Raw genomic sequence first — 18432 nt, 5'->3', positions numbered from 1 at the left:
TTTTGTTTACAACTATTTTTACCAATTAAAATTAATTAAATGTAGTATGTATGTATGCATGTATTTATTTATGAGAATATAGAAGAGGAAAATTGAAGGTGACTTTATATTTATATAATATAACATAATGCAACTATATTGACATCATTTTTTTTTTATTTTGCAAAAAGCACAATTTGCGAATATTTTTCTCTGCATAAAATAAAATGTTTTTTGTGTTTAGCATTTATATATATATTATATATTTTTTTAATTAAAAAAAAATAAATTTATAGTGTTATATTATTATAGTGCGCACAATAAAAGTACTTAATGGTATGCATGTATGTAGTACTATATAATAGTACTATATAATAGTACATATATTTTACTATATACATACTGCTAACATAGCAGTACTATGCTTCTCACCATTTAATTATACAAATAAATGTACACTTTTATTTTCATTGGAATTGGAAAAAAAAAAGGAATTAAATTTAGTGCATTCTATTTATTGGGAATCTCATCAAATAAAAAATATGCATAAATAATATTATATGATGATGATATATGTATGCATAGTTTGAAATTTAATACTTATAGTCCATTTCTATTTATAAATATTTTTATTTCTCATTTCTATATGTTATTTATCAAAATTTTGACAGAGATATTAAATTTTTTTTTTTTTTTTTTTAATTAGCTGAATTATTTGGGAAAAAAAAAAAAAAAAATATATACTACGACTTATTAAGCATATTAATTTTTTCGTCATTTATTTTGTCATTTATTTTGTTAATATTGTTTGAACAAAAGTAATAATAAAATGATATCTTCATTTTTGCATTGGAAAAATAGCCTAAAACAGTTTTGAATATTTTGTTGACATATACTCTGCTTCATTTTGACATCATACTGTTTCATTTTTTGCAATTTTATTCTCTTCCATTTTTGACATCATTCTCTTCCATTTATCACATCATATTCCCTTCCATTTTTACCACATCGTCTATCCGTTTGTAAATCTAAGTCCTTTTGAGAAAGCTACACAATTGTATGCATGCACATGTACATGTTATATCGTATGAAGGGTTATGCCACTTTTGTTTTTTAAATATTTTATGTTGAAACATATCTATAGCATGAATTAAAACAAATTTAGATGAAGATATATAATTGAACTAGTCTATACAATATAAACATTTTTGTAGAGCTTCATTTGTAAATTTTGAAAATGAATTTTGATAAAAAGAGAAAAGATGATCTACAAAAAGAAAGGAATATAATAAACTTATCAAAAATATATCACAGAAAACTTGAAACTCTTTTAATTTATATAAATATTCCAAAAAAAAAAAAAGATTATATTTCCTATGATGATTTTTTCGATAGTATAAAAGATGTATCCTCATACATAAATACGATAACTAAGCCGGGCCATGTTGGGGATGCCGAGAATGCCGAGAATGCTGTAAATTCTGGAAGTGATGAACATGCTGGGAGTGCTGGGAATGATGGCAGTGCTAAAATAAATGCAGACAAAAACATCTTTATCAAAAATTTACTTATTTTCCTAAACAATTTAATATCATTATATTTATCTAAAAGCGATTTGATAGATGTATGCATAAATAGACGCGAATACAATAAATGTGGGTTTTATGCTTGTGATAATGTTTTTCTAAATAATTTAAATAAAAGCAAATATAAAATTGACACAAAAAATAAACATATTTATTTAAGAGAATATTATGATATATTTTGTTCAGCAAATTGTATGAATTATAATTTATATTTAATAAAAGAAATTGTTAATAATCATAAAAATAATAAAGAAAATATTAATCTCAAAAAAAAATGTCAACTTATTCATATAATGTTATTAACATTTTTTCCTTTTTTTAAACTATATGATATTAATTTTTTATTTAACAATCTTGATAAATTCAAAATTCTGAACAATAAAATTTCATTTCTCAATGACACTCCACAATCTTACAATCAAACTTCGCAACCTCCCAATGAGTTTATCGAAATGGCCACATCGGCCGAAGATCCCAAGGCTGACAAAAATGACAAAGTTTGCAAAAATGAGAAGAATGACAAAGTTGAGAAGAATGAGAAAGCTGACAAAATTGGCAACGTTGACAAAAATGAGAAGAATGAGAAAGCTGACAAAAATGAGAAAGCTGACAAAGTTGAGAAGAATGACAAAGCGGGGGGCGGTGTGAAGAAAAAAAAAAAATCCGTGAGTTTCAGTGAAGATGTTAAACTGTTTAAATATTTTAAAGATGATTGTGTTAGTGAATATTCTATAGATAAAGGTTGTATATGTAAAGACAAAATAGATGACCATGGAATAAGTTTGAACGAAATCGAATCTGAAATTCCAAAAGCGGTGGGGAAAAATGAAGCGGTGGAAAAAAATGAGGCAGTTGAAATAGGGTCCTCAAAAGAGATGGGGGAAAAGGAGGCAGCTGAAATATTTGAGGGTAATGAAAAAAGAGAAGATTTAGAAAATAGCGAAAAAATAGACAGCACAAATGCGTGTTTACGTGAAGAAGAAATGAATAAAATATATGAACAAGTCAGAAATTCTATGATTTTTAATAAAAAATATTCTTTTGAAAATATATGGAAACAAACAACTTTAGATGGAACAAAAATGATAGGATTTGATTATACAAAAGAAGATATTATAAATAGTGCTTCTCAAAAAATGAATGAAATTAATTTAAAATTAAACAAAGAAAAACAAGAAAAAAAAGTTGTACTATTAGATAGTTCAACCAAAAAACAAACAACCTTAACAAGCAATAATATAGCCAAAGAAAATATTGATGACAAAAAATTGAACCGTGAAATGTCAGACTCCAATATTGTTCAAAATAAATCAAATTCAGAGAATTCTATCTCTGAAAAGGGTAACATAAATCAAGTTTCAATTTTGAAGAAAAATAATGTGGATAAAAATGGTGTAGATAAAAATGGTGTGGATAAAAATGGTGTAGATATAGATGTAGATAAAAATGGTGTAGATATAGATGTAGATAAAAATGGTGTAGATATAGATGTAGATGACCCATGTGAGATTAGCGAACTCTCTGAACCAGATGAAATTGAAATATCAGAAATAGAAAATATATTAATGGAAAGGAAAGAACAAATTAAAGAAGAATATTTTGAAAAATTAAAAAACCCGATTTCAGCATATTTTGATGATCCTTGTACTATTAGTGAAGAACAAGAATCTGAAATTTCTAATAAAAATAATTTTGAATCTAAAATAGAAGGAGAAAATAAATTGTTATATGAATTAGAAGATGATGTTGAAACAATCGAATCAGAGATTTCTGATGATGATAATAATATATTAGAAACAAAGATCAAAAATGATAATAAAAATATTGAAAATAGTTTTGTAACAAATAAATATATACATAGTTCTAAAAAAGGAGATATTTATGAAAACATGTCATTATATATAGTCTTATGGGATATATTTACAAGTAACATATCAAAATATACTGTTTATTTTTTTGAAAAAAATGAATTTATTATTCCCAAATCTATTAATGATGAAGAAAAAGAAAGAAAAAAAGAATTTATTAATAATATATCGAAATATATACCAATATATGTTAATTTTCTTTCTTCAATAATTATAAATGTATGTAGAACATTTTTATTTCACAAACCTTTGTTGCCTTTTAAAAAAGCTATATATAAATCAATAATTTGTGTTATCGTTGTTACAATAAAAAAGTATAAAACAGAGCTAATACCAAAATGTGAACATAATAATATTAAATTAGCTGAAGATTATTTAATTCAGGAAAACCAAATTGAAGGGGATGAGTTAAACGACTTATCCATGCTTTTTTTTCAAAACAATTTTTACTAACCCCTTTATAGAAGAACCAAGCCAATATCCAATCTGCAAGCGGCATCCAATCGGTATGCAAACGGTATGCAAGCGCCATACAATCGGTATGCACATGTTTTATCGATTCTATTTTTTATGTACAAATGAAGGTTTCATTTACATTTTTTTCATTTTTTTTCATTTTTTTCATTTTTTGCATTTTTTTTGTGGTTATTACTAAATTATATATTTTCATCAGTGTTTTTAGCAAAAAGCACTAAAAAAAAAAAAAAAAAAAAAAAATTAGTGCATGTGCACACATATACATATACGTGTATGGTATACATCCATGGGGATAATAATTACCCTAAATTAAAATATAAAAAATGCATATAAGCGTTTTCTATTTGTTGATTTTTATTCAATTTATTTTATTTATCATAATTTGATTCATAAATTTATCGCCTTTTGTTTGTATTAACAAAATGCATCCAATAATTAATTATAAACAATAAAAGAACCTTATTAATTGGCACAACGCTATGATATATTTTTCCATTAAGGACAAACACAAAAGAAATGAAATTGTTTAGCAAGCACGCAGCATTGTCAGTTTTATCCCCATCTAACAATGTGGTATTATGGGGGGGCTCCTTCTTTTGTTCCAAATTGGCAATACCGCTTTTTTGTTCTTGTTTGGCTTGGTCTTTAGTTTCACAAAAATCGCTAATCAATAATATATCTTCTTTTTTATTTTTTAAAAAATTTGATAAATCCTGCGTTTTTAAATAAGGTAAATTATATTTTGGTGATTGGACAAACTTCTGAACGGGCAATAAATTTTCATTCCAATTTTCGAAAAAAATGCTGACTTGTTCAGAAATTTTAAGACCTTGCGAATATTTTCTAAAAATATTTTTATTATTTATTAGCTCATCAGGTACAGGACATTGAATGTCATTTTTGTAATTATTTTTATCTATATAGAAATTATTACAAATATTATTTTTTGCACAATCTATTGTTTTTATATATTCCCATAAACGTATATCAGCACAATTTGCTTCATCAGATCGAAATACCATCAAAGAGCTAACATAATTTTTTTTTTTTTTTTTTTTTATATATTTTTCTGACATGTTCATAATTTTTATTGGATAATTATTTTTATCAAGATATTCCTTATTTTTTAAGTTTCCATCTCGATTATTATTGATATTACCATTATCTGTAGTTCTATTTTCAATTTCCAATGTAGGTACCAAATTAAGAGCAAAAATTGTATAACCATCTTTTAATTCATCTTTTGTAAATATGTGTGCAGATAACATATTAAAAGGGTCATATTCAAAAATTTTGGAATGAAATTGCATAATAATAATTTTATTTTCGTATATACAAGTATCATATAATAATCTTTTATACAAAATAGGTATCCTGTTTTGAGTTGTGCAATTTTCTAAATTAAGTTGAGAAACAATATTTATATTATTCATGTCAATATTATTATTATTATTATTATTTATTTTTGTTCTAAAAGAATTATTAATAAATTCATTTTTGTAAGAATTAAGAAACTCATAAAATTTATTATCATTAGTGATTTTGAGTTTATAATTTTGTCCAATTGCTATTCGATCAGTTTTTATTTTATCATTAATATTTGTATAATATTTTTTATATAAATTATTATATATTTTTAATAATTCTTTATTTGTAAATGTGTTGTTGTTTGATGTTATATCATATGACTTGTTCAGGTTACTTAATTTTTTTTGATTTTCTTTTTTTTCGTGTCTATTTTCACAATAACTAAAATCAACTATTTCGATTACATGTAATATAAGAAATTTACTATTTTCTGATAAGGAAATTCCAGGACGCAATAATTTTATAAATATAATCTCTTTATTTATATATATATATATATTGTATATTCCTCTACTGAGTTGGGGTAAATAACAACTTATTATATTTTTATTAATTTTACAAGGAACTATAAATGTATCATTACCTTTTATTTGTATTTCTATATTTCCATTAGGTATATATTCATTTGACAAAATTATATTTATTTTATCTTCACAATTTTCATATATAACTGATGTATAGTTTTCGATAAATAAATATTTTTTATTTTCTGAAAATAAAATCAACTTGTTTTCGTTGCCTCTATTTATATTTTCTTTATAACTATTTATATTTTCTTTATCACTATTTATATTTTCTTTATCACTTTTTATATTTTCGTTACCCCCATTTATATGTTCGTTACCCCCATTTACATGCTCTTTTATAATAACATTTTTTTTATTTACATCAGAAGTATATAATTTATTTTTAACTCTATATAATAAATTATTTTCTTTATTTCCATAATTATTATAACATAACAATTCAGAATTATTACATTTTTCTGAACGCTTCTCTTTTTCGCTACACTCCTTCATCTGTTTGTCATTTAAGACATTTTCACAATCATATTTTTCAAAGACATCATGAATTTTTTCTCTCAAAAAATATTTCATTTGTTCACTTTAGAACAGAATATTATGAGACTAAATATTTTACACTAGTTCACTTCTATTACTAAAAAAAAAAAAAAAAATTTCAAACTAATCTGTATGCACAATATTTGTGGAAACATACATTTGAGCATCTGTTCAAATTTGTGAAATAAAAAATGGGAGATATGCTATGGGTTTTGACAAAAACAACTCATATAGACAAAAACAATAGAGATAAAATGGGTCTACATATATATATATATATTTTCAAAGTATATGCATATACACATATGAAGGCCCTTTTCCACACACTTTTAAAACCGTTGTATCTACAACATATATATAGCCCAATACGTCAATAGTAAACATGTCAACACATCAATAGTAAACATGTCAATAGTAAACATGTCAATAGTAAACATGTCAATAGTAAACATGTCAACGCTTATGCGTTTAGTGTAGCTTGGGCTTTTGTTCGTGTGTATTTATTTTTTAGGCACCAAATTGCATATGCTAATTATGATGTAAAATAAAATATATTTTTTTCTCTTAACATAATTTAAGTTTTTTTTTAATTTAAAATGGATATTAAAGAAAAAAATTTGAATGTGTCATAAAATATCATAACAATTAATTTGTAGTCAATTTGTGTAAAGTATATTATAAATATCTTTACGTTAATATTTTTTTTGAACAAATTATAATTAAAAATGTTTATAAAAAAAAAATATTTTAAAGATTAAAAAAAAAATGAATATTAAATGTTCATAAAAAGACTAGGGGAAAAGTATATGCTAAAAAATTGTAGAAATATATATATCTTAAAAAAAATAAAACAACGTCAATATCTTAATTTCAAACATTATATAATTTTTATAAATGTATTTAATTATAATTTTATTTTTCTCATTTATATCTTAAACATGTATTTATTTTTCTCATTTATATCTTAAACATGTATTTATTTTTCTCATTTATATCTTAAACATGTATTTTTTTTTCTCATTTATATCTTAAACATGTATTTTTTTTTCTCATTTATATCTTAAATATGCATTTTTTCTGTTCTTTCCTTTTTTTTATATGGCTCATTTTTTGTCTTAGTAGATACAAAGGGTATTATGAATAACCATAATAAATGTGTGTGTGTGTGTATATATATTCATTATGCTATATTTTTATATTCATATAATATTAATAAAAAAATAAGAAAAGAAAAACATAAACATTTTGAAAACTATATATAAGGTTAATATGTTATTTCATTTCTTCTTTTAAGGTTTTATGTAATCTATTGGATATTTCTGGTAACATTGGTTCATGCTTATCAAAGCATTTTACTACGCATCCTTCCATTTCTTTTTCTATAGTTGGGCCATCTATATTTGCATTACTCTTTGCATAATTTGGTGAATATTTATAAAAACATGACTACAAAAAAGGGTAAGGAATAAATAAAACATTGATAATGGATATTTAATTTATATAGATATTCATGTACATGTGCTTATTTTTATTTTTATTTTTATTTTTTTTTTTCCTTACTTGTTGACATGACTGTAAATTATTTTGCAAATTTTGCATTTCATTCTGAACAACCTGAACAAAATGCTCTGTGCCCTTTTGGCAATTATTAACACATTTTCCTATGGACTCAAAATCAGTATTATATGTGTCAAAGCAATTGACACAACATACAAAAGACTTTTTTTGAAATGGCAAACTTTCTGTACTTATTTTATTTAATATGGCATCTATTTTGGCTTGAAATTCATTTGTTCTTTTTGTTAAATTTGTTATCATATGATTTGTTGATGGATTGCTTAAAAACGACATTTTTCCAAAATAATATTTATAACATCAAATTTTAATTAATTTGGTAACTAGCTAATTCATACATATATTAATATATATCTTGTATGTTCCTTACTTTCAAGGAAAAAGAGAAAAATAAATATTATTACCTTATTTTGGAAATTATATAAAATGATAGTTTTTTTATTAATTTGTAATACTTTTTTTAATTATTAGATTAAATATATTATTTTTGCCTTAACATGCAAGGTTTTTTTCGAATTATTTTTTTTTTTTTTTTTTTTTTCACCCTTTTTTTTGTTCTTTTTTATGAACAAGCATAAAATTTGCATTATCCATATGCATAATAATATTATTATTTTTTTTTTTTCCAACAATGAAATAATACTTATAATTCCTTAGCGTTTAATTATACTTATTTAACATTTTTGTTCATAATTTTATTTAAACTTTTTTTTCTTTTTTAACAACCTTTTGGCTAGTCATATAAGCAGTTTACACGTTCGTTTATGTATATTATTTAAAGCCATGCTTACATAATGAATATATCAAAGTGTTGATTAAAAAGGGGGAATTATAAAAAAGGGGGAATTATAAAAAAGGGGAATTATAAAAAAGGGGAATTATAAAAAAGGGGAACTATAAAAAAGGGGAACTATAAAAAAGGGGAATTATAAAAAAGGGGAATTATAAAAAAGGGAAATTATAAAAAAGGGAAATTATAAAAAAGGGAAATTATAAAAAAGGGAAATTATAAAAAAGGGGAACACTTTAAATGCTCAAAAAGGAAGGGACCAATACCCAGGTGTGAGGTTATGCATTGTACATAAATAAATAACTAAATAACATGTACATAACATGTACATAACATGTATGTAATATTGATATAATATGTACATAATATGTATGCATATTGTATCGCTAACATATGCATGCAAATGATATGACATACAATTTTGTTGTGTGGGAATAAGGCACATTTTTATAAATATGCAAACATATTGTTTTATAGAAAATAGAATATATATAATTCAAAATTCTTAAGTATATATGTATCCCTTAAAAACAAAATATATGATAGTTATTGATAACACATTCAAAATTTTATAAAAATGTTTAAAAAATTATGAACCAATAAAAGCTATTTTTTTTTAACTTTGCATATCCCTTTATTTTTTTTAAATATATCTTTGAAATTAAAAAATTTGTATGCCCTGAAAATGAATTTCCCTTTTTGTAAATAACAATGTCTCTATGTATAGCCAAAAAGGGAGCTAAAATAAAACTGAGGAAATAAAACTGAGAAATAAAACTGAGGAAATAACAATATGCTTTACAAGCAAACATATAAATTGAAATGAATATATATATATATATATATATATATATATATATATTTTTTTTTTTCTCATCATTTATTATAAAATAAAAAAGTTAATTCCATTATTTTTCAAGCATCCCAATAGTACCTAATCACTTTTTTTTCACATTATTAAAATAAAAAAAAAAATTCTATATGCACATGGATATACTTGTAAATATGATTCCATAGGAGAAAATAATAAATTTTGAAACTGGGTTTTCTTTTAATTATTTAGGTCTTTTTTATAATATATATTTTTATTATTCATTTTGGATGTCTTTTTCTCTTTTTTTTTTCTATTTTTTTCTATTTTTTTTTCTCTTTTTTTTTCTATTTTTTTTTCTTTTTTTTTCTTTTTTTTCTTTTCCATATGTCTTATTTTGCATTATTAATAAAAGAAAAACGAACTAAGATGAATAAAATATCAAAATAAGACGAATATAAAAATACAATAAAATTTACCATTTATATAACATGAACATATAGAGATGGCTAACAAAAATAAAATCTATCACATCTTCAACTTTATCAACAAATAAGTGCCTGAATTTGAATAACAATGCCATATTATATACATATATATATACATATATAAATATAAATATATATAAATATATATAAATATATATATACATACTATTGCGTGTCGAATATAAATTAAATTGGCAAACTATATTAATAATAGTAATTATTTTTTCTCTTTTTTCATTTTGTCTATTTCACATAGATAACTAAACGTGTGTTGTACAACTTAATCTTTTTTTTTATAAAAATATGTTTATTTTTTTTATGAAAATAAGTTTATTTTTTTGATCGTTTCATATATACATCTAAAATAGGACAATATATTTTTAAGAAATTTCTGAACAATGCAATATAGTTCAATGTCTAATTTCCAGTTTATAAAAAAAGATATTTTTTGTTTTATAAAATGTAATTATATATGTATTGTTAATTTGTTAAGTTCTGAAAAGAAATATCTGGGGGTAGTAAGCAATGATAATGTTGATATAAATAGAAAATATGAGATTAAGGAAATAAAGTTTTCTGAAAATGAAAAAGAACCCACAGACGAGCCAAAAGACGTGTGTACGAATGATGATAACAAAAATAACGAAATAACAATAAAAATTCAAGATTGTGATAAAAAAATAGATAATTTATATAATATTTATAAATTTATTTGTGATGAAAATACTAATTCATTAATAATTGTCTTAAAAAAAAATTCTGAACATTTATTATATAATTTAATATTTAACGAAAATGATAATCTTGAATCTTTTAAAATAAATTTGATTAAAAAATTTGAGTCGGTTATAAAATGCATTGAAGTGTCACAAGAACACATTTTCGTTCTAGTAAAAAAAAAAAAAAAAAAAAATACAGATGACAAAATGGGTAGAAAAATAGGTAGAAAAATAGGTAGAAAAATAGATGACGAAATGGGTACCAAAATAGGTAGACAAATATATGACGAAATGGGTACCAAAATAGGTAGACAAATATATGACGAAATGGGTACCAAAATAGGTAGAAAAATAGATGACGAAATGGGTACCAAAATAGGTAGAAAAATAGATGACGAAATGGGTACCAAAATAGGTAGAAAAATAGATGACGAAATGGGTACCAAAATAGATGACGAAATGGGTAGACAAATATATGACAAACGTAGTTGCCAACTTGAAGATTTTTCCCAAACCTTTTTCAAATACTCACTGCAAATTTTTGAGACAGAAAACAAAAATAGTGAACAAAAAAAAGTGATAAAAAAAATATCAATAACATCAAATTCTTTAAAATTAAAACAACTTATGATATGTCCATATGATAACAGTAAAATAGTCATACTTTCAAAAAGAGGCATAATATTTGTTGATTCAAGAAGCTCTAAAATAAAGTTAAAAGGCCCAGATGTAAAAAGCCACGATGTAAAAAATTACGATGTAAAAAAACACGATGTAAAAAAACACGATGTAAAAGATGGTGATTACTATAAAGAGCTAACTTTTAATAGCAATATAGTTGCATCTACTTGGCTTGATTTTTATATATTTGTTATAAGCTTATCAAATAATCAATTTCTTTTTTTTAATTTCCAAAATAACACAAGATATTTTCTTTTTATAAAATCTCTAAACAACTATTCACCAATAACTTATCTTCTATATAAAAATGAATCCCTTTTTATTTCATTTGCTACAAAAGAAATAATTTGTTTCAAAGTTAACTATTCGTTATTGAATCTGGCTTCCTTTAAAAGAGTACGTCTTTTTAATAGGATAAAGAAACTATATTGCTTAATAGGATAAAGAACCTATATTTTTTCTAATTTTTCTAATTTTTCTAATTTTTCATAATTTTTCTAATTTTTCTAATTTTTCTAATTTTTCATAATTTTTCATTTTTTTTTTTTTTTTTTTTTATCACCAAATATGCAGACAAACTCGATTGAAGGGAACTATCTAAATGTGAATTATTTATTTAAAAAAAAAAATAAAAAAAAAAACAAAGTTAAAAATGGAAAAGTAAAAAAAAAAGAAAAATATAAAAACACATTTAATAATATACTTAAAGACATAGAAGAGTTAGAACAAAAGCTGAACACAAAAAGTAGTATCATTTTAAAAAATATGGAAAAACAAAAATGGGGTGAGCATGATAATATTGATAGCGATGAAAATATATATTTAACTTTGGATGAATTGGAACCGAATGAAAGTAATGACAATAATAATAATGACAATAATAATAATGACAATAATAATGACAATAATAATGACAATAATATGTGGCGAGGTGGCGAAAAAGAGGACGAAAGAGAGGACAAAAAAAAGGACGAAAAAAAAAAATTTTTTAATTTAAAAAAAAAAAAAAAAAAAATGTTTTTTAATTTAAGTTATAGAAATAATAAAGTAATAGATATTTTGAAATGTGTATCAATGATAAATTTACAAAAAGATTTAGGAAATAAAATATATAGCTTTTTCATACATTTTAATTATCTATTTATAATGTTAGATAATGGAATTGTTTACTATAACAAAAATTATGATGAACAAAATGGTGGATTAACCAATATATCAAATTTTTATTATTTAACAAATATATGTTTACATAAAATTACAAATATAAAAATAAATAATGATGGAAATATATTCAGCTTAGATAAAGCTCATGTTTTAAAATATCATTCACTAAACAAATCAAATTTAAATATTTTTCTTACAAATAAAAAAATTATTTTTTTTGATATATTTTCTATTATCCAAAAATATAATTGTTTATTCATTTCTTTGATAGATGGTTCTTTTTATTTTATAAATATAGACACTAAAAAAATTTTATTATATGATAAAGTAGAAAATATTTTTAAAAAAAAAAATGATTGGAATCAAACTTGTTTGTTCAGAAAAAATATAGACTGGGCTTATTTCAATAAGATAAATGATCATGTACTAAATGGTTATTTAAAAGTAAAAAATATTTTTTATTTTTTTTATTTAATTTATTCAGAATCGCATGAAAAATTTTTTATATATATAATTCACAAACTTAATATATATAAAATTTTGATGAATAAAATAATTAAAAAAAAAAATATCCAAAAAAGAAAAATTAAACACACACACAATTTTACTATTTTAAATTCTTCTGTGTTTAAAACTGGAGAGTCAGATTATATTTGTTTTGCAATTTTTGAAAAATCGGATAATAAATTTTATATAGCTTTTGTTAGATTAGTTGGAGAAAGAGATATATTCGAAAAAAAGACAAAAAAAAAAATGAACAAAAATAAAGAAATAAAATACTATAATAATACAATTATATATTTTTTAGATATTAAAAATATAAATGTTTTGTTTTCAAAAGTGATAGGTAATTATTTAGTTATAGTAGACACATTTTTAAATATAACTTTTTATTTATTAACAAACAGCTATTTTCAAAATGGGTCGACTCATAATGCACCCAGTTTATTGGGTCGAGACAAAAAAGAAATAAATAAAAATAAAAACAAAAGAAATACGGAAGATTTAACGACCCATTATAAATCCTATCAAGACAAAGTTGAGAATTTTTTCTTAACAAGAATATCAAAAAAAAAAGTAAAAAATAACAACATCGAAAATGTAGAGACAGAAAAAATAGACCAAAATGATGAATATGATAAATCCACAGAAATACGAAAAAAATTAATTGATGTAGTTCAAATAAATTTGGGTAAAGAATGTTTTAGAATCAAAATTCAAGAAAATTTAAAAATTAAATTCATAAATGAACAAATGAATCAAAAAGAGAAAGGAATATGTTCTATTTATATGATTACTGATACAAATATTTTGATAAATTTTGATTTTAATTGCATGTTAGACACATTGGAAAAAATCAAAAATATAAATGTTAAGACATATCCTTATTTGCCTGACCTAGATTTTTTTTACAGCTATAATGGTCAGCATGGAATTTGCAATTTTATTTTAAATGGTGGCAAATATTTTCATTTGGAAAGGGACGGAAAAAAGGGGGACGATAAAGAGGACGGAAAAAAGGGGGACGATAAAGAGGACGGAAAAAAGGGGGACGATAAAGAGGACGGAAAAAAGGGTGACGATAAAGAGGACGGTTCGGAGCACACCTCTATTTTAGAAACAAATAGAAATGTAAATCTTCAACTTTATAAAAAAATAGTGCATGAAAAAAAAAACAATTTCTATGCAAATCTGAATGTTGTATTCTTTAAAATATGTCACACTGGATTATGTGATAGAAAAGAAAAAAGAAAAAAACAAAAGAAATTTATTAATATTATAGATGTAAAAAATGAAAGAAAATATAAACAAATTGATTTATTCTTTGATTATGAAACAATAATTTTCCCATTTATAAATGAAAATAATTATAACATAAATTTATATAAATGTTTAAAATATTGCAAAGATAAAGAATATTTAGACAATTTAAATAAACAAGAAAAAGAAATGAAAAATAGAATAAATGAATTAAGAGATGAATTAAAAAATTTGATAAAAGAAAATAAAAAAAATTATAATGATATGAAATTAAATCGAGAAGCTTTTTTTTTTGATAAGAAATATATTAATGAGATCGAAATTGTCAAAAGTGAATATGAACAAATAAAAAACTATTTTGAAATCGAAAAAAAAAAAAAAGAAAATATTGTTAATAAATTAAAGAAAAAATGTAATGTATTTAATAAAATTAATTTTATTTATGGTTTTCGAAAAGGACTGTTTGTGACAAATTTATATAAAACTAATGAAACTATTGAAACGGAAAAAATTAATGTATCTCCAAATAACAATAATAATAACTATGCTATTGGAATATATAGCAAATTCATAAATAAAATAAAGACTTTAAGATTTCTACAAATTAAAGAAATGTATTATATGCAAAATGTTGAAAAAAATAATAATTTATATTGTTTAAAAAACCCTAAAAATTATATAGATGAATATCTAGAAAATTTGTCTTCTCTTTTTTTTGTACATTATTATTCATATAAAAATATCAATTTAAATTTTTTATATTCAAATTTATTTAATTCTACTTATAAAGATAATGAATCACAAGCTTTGAATTGGAACTATCTTTTATATTATCCTTATGAACTTTTTACAAATTCAAGAAAAAGAATACAATGTTTTATTTTATATATTTTAATCGAACAGGTTAAATACTAATTAGAGATATCTAAACTGTCTTTCATGAGTTAAAATAAAATTATATTTTTTTTGACAAGACAATAGATGTGGTTCTATAGATGTGGTTCTATAGATGTGGTTCTATAGATGCGGTTCTATATATGCGGTTCTATAGATGCGGTTCTATAGATGCGGTTCTATATATGCATTATGTTTCATTCCATTTAATTCCTTCTATTTTTATTTTAGGAAAAAATCAAATTTGATAACAAGTTTGCTATTTTGAAAAAAGAAAAAAAAAGTTATTTTGACGAAATTAAATTATTAACAAATAAATTAAAACAATCCATAGAAGAAATAAAAATTTATTTGGAACATTCTTATTCAGATAAAATAAATCTAAAACTATTTCAACAAGATATATTTGAAATTATAAAAACATGTTATCCAGATACTGTTAATAATAATTTTGATCCCAAAAATATTTTAAAAGATTATTTAAATAAAATAAAGTTCCAAAATAATAAAAAAAATCTAAATTGCCAATATATATTTGATAATAAAAACGATACTAATATTAAATTGAAGGAAGCCACATCGGACACATTTGAAAATCGAAAAAAAAATGATGTCTCATTAATTGAAGAGTAATCGAAATTTAGAATACCGCATTTTGTTCTTCATCTTGTTCCCACTTTATTAGACTTCTCGTTTAATAAACTGATATGTCTATATGCTAATTTTTTCTAAATAGCCAATTTTAATTTGTTTACTTCCCTTTTAGCGAATCTGAACATGTTCAGAAAATTTCAAAAATAACTAAAAATAATGAACAAGAACAGTCAGAACAAATAGAATATTATAATAAGCAAAAAGAGGATATACGAAATAAGCTCATAGATATAAAACATTATATGTTAGTGATTTTTCTACAATATTTTTCAATAGTTTTATGTTTTTTTTATAAAATAGTTTTCATCATCTATTTTATTTTTTTTATCTCTACATCTAGATATCAAATAAATAGTCAATGCGACGAATTTAATGGAAAGCTGCATCTATTGAAGAAGCAAAAGTAGAAAAAAGAAATGAAAAATATGCTATTTATAATAATAGTTTGTCTGATAAAGATATATAAAATTGTCATATTTGATTCTATATATGCATGATAAAGCTGTATCTGTTTTATTTTTTCAATTAATTGTGTTTACTTTTCCCATTTATTTCGTTTCAGGGCAAATACACATAAGCAAATTATGTTGCACGAATTTGATTGCATCTCTATTTATTCCCTTTTAAAAAATGAGTATACAAAAATGGGAATTTTGAAGAAATTTGAAAATAAACAAAATAAAATCCAAAACAATTTAAAAGGGCTTTCCAATTTGATAACTACTTTGAAGGGTGAAGAAGTATGTTCATATAAAAAATTAATTAATAAGCAAACAAATAGAAAAATGATAAAATTCAAGAGAATATAGTTGTATGGTGTAATTAATATAAGCAAGATTAAATATTTTTTTTTATATTTTGTTTGTTTAGATATGTGATAAAATTCTGAACCAAAAAAAAGGAGACCTAATAATGGTAAATATGTGTGAAAATAAAATTATTTAATACATCTATATAATATTAGAACAATTAGTTAAATAGATACTAGTAATATACCTACACTATTTTTCGTATTATTTTTTGATATTTATTTTACAGAAATATAATAAAAGTCTAAAATTAAATGAATCTATAATTGAAAGAAAACGAAATTTTGAAAAAAAATATCTTCATGAATCTGCAAATTTCGATGTCCTTATGGAACAAAAATATGAAAATGTAAAAAATTTGTACAATAAATGTGGCAGAATAAATGTGTTAAACTACATGTGGCAGAATAGCATCACTTAATAAGTAGTATATTTCCATTCCTTTATAAATGCACACATTTTTTTTTATAACAGATTATCGGATTCGAATACGATTCAAAGAAAAATATTTTTTTAAAAAAAAAAGTTATTCAAAAACATATATTAGACACTAATCAGTTAATTCAGAAAATTACTGAATTACAAAAAAATATTAAAGTAACGATTTATATATTTCCCCGTTTTTTGTATCAAATATTTTAAGTGCTGTTTTTTTTAACTTGGCTACTATTCTGTTTTATTTATTATTTTTATAGAATATAAAAGAAGAAATTTATAAGAACAAAATAAAAAATGATTATTTTAACTTTTTGATAATGGACATAGATGAAGAGGTTAATGATGTTAAATATTTGAAGGAAAACTGCGAATTCTTATTTTGTGATATAAGTAAATAAAACAATATACATACGTATTACCTAACTTTTTTTTATTAACGTACTCATTTTTCACCTGAACAGGAATAAATATTTGTTTATATCAACCATTTTTGCATAAAAAATAGAGAAATAATATGAACATGTTCATAATTTTTTTTTTAAAAAATATTTCTCTACACACCTTTACATATATGGACATGGGTAAATTGTCTATATGAATTTATTTTTCAATTTTCAGATAATGTCATAAGTTCTTTAGAAACGAAAAAGAGAAACAAGGAAGCCATGTTTCAATTATCTGAGCAAAAATTGCGTGACAAAATAAATAATTTGAATTCGAAAATATCCTCAATAGTAATAATATAAATACGTACATGCATATGAAAATATTTGGTGGGTAATGTTTTATCGCTATTTTTCCTTTTTGCTATTTTTCCTTTTTGCCATTTTTCCTTTTTGCCATTTTTAGAAATATGAAAACACCGTGCTCGGTGAAAATATAAAAAGTTTAATTGACGAAATAAATGAAATAAAAGAAAGTCGAGGAGATAACAACAAAATTTTATTTGACGATAAATTAATACAGTGTTTAGAAAATGATGAAAAAAAAAATGGAAATGAAAAAAATATAACAGATGTTATCCTAAGGGGACCCTGTGATGCATTCTTAAAAAATTTACATACTAATTATATTGACAATACTACAAAAAATATTGCTAAAAAAAATAATAAAAAAGGAATACGCATAAATGAAATTTATGAAAAAAATATTTTACTAAAAAAGTTTTACAAATGATATTCTTTCTTAACCACCATTTTATGCATATAATAATTTTCATTCATTAATTGGTATTATTTATTATTTGCATTATTTATCTAATTTTTTTTATTTATTTTTCCAATTTCTATATTTCTCCAAACATTTTTTT

General features: G+C 22.4%; 4 protein-coding genes across 4 annotated transcripts; 2 read left to right on the top strand and 2 right to left on the bottom strand.

The window, feature by feature from the left end:
* Positions 1-1216: 1216 nt before the first annotated feature.
* PY17X_0311300 (RTR1 domain-containing protein, putative) lies at positions 1217-3886 on the top strand (the record flags this gene model as incomplete). Its single annotated transcript, XM_719063.1, has 1 exon — positions 1217-3886. The coding sequence occupies one exon, from the start codon at positions 1217-1219 to the stop codon at positions 3884-3886; it is 2670 nt and encodes an 889-aa protein (XP_724156.1).
* A 419-nt stretch (positions 3887-4305) lies between these two features.
* PY17X_0311200 (conserved protein, unknown function) lies at positions 4306-6375 on the bottom strand (the record flags this gene model as incomplete). Its single annotated transcript, XM_719064.2, has 1 exon — positions 4306-6375. The coding sequence occupies one exon, from the start codon at positions 6373-6375 to the stop codon at positions 4306-4308; it is 2070 nt and encodes a 689-aa protein (XP_724157.2).
* A 1236-nt stretch (positions 6376-7611) lies between these two features.
* Positions 7612-8190, bottom strand: PY17X_0311100 (conserved protein, unknown function; the record flags this gene model as incomplete). Its single annotated transcript, XM_719065.1, has 2 exons — positions 7612-7785; positions 7900-8190. 2 exons carry the CDS (start codon positions 8188-8190, stop codon positions 7612-7614), a joined length of 465 nt encoding a protein of 154 aa, XP_724158.1.
* Positions 8191-10401: 2211 nt separating this feature from the next.
* On the top strand, positions 10402-18299 carry PY17X_0311000 (conserved Plasmodium protein, unknown function; the record flags this gene model as incomplete). Its single annotated transcript, XM_022954974.2, has 12 exons — positions 10402-11799; positions 11977-15231; positions 15454-15851; positions 15989-16120; positions 16217-16279; positions 16439-16616; positions 16747-16791; positions 16915-17034; positions 17160-17282; positions 17381-17513; positions 17742-17857; positions 17973-18299. The coding sequence occupies 12 exons, from the start codon at positions 10402-10404 to the stop codon at positions 18297-18299; spliced, it is 6288 nt and encodes a 2095-aa protein (XP_022811467.2).
* Positions 18300-18432: the final 133 nt, after the last annotated feature.

This window comes from Plasmodium yoelii, assembly GCF_900002385.2.
Source record: "Plasmodium yoelii strain 17X genome assembly, chromosome: 3".
NCBI classification, from domain to species: Eukaryota; Apicomplexa; class Aconoidasida; order Haemosporida; family Plasmodiidae; genus Plasmodium; species Plasmodium yoelii.
The sequence above is the reverse complement of the archived record's forward strand: the minus strand, read 5'-3'. Positions and strand labels throughout refer to the sequence as shown.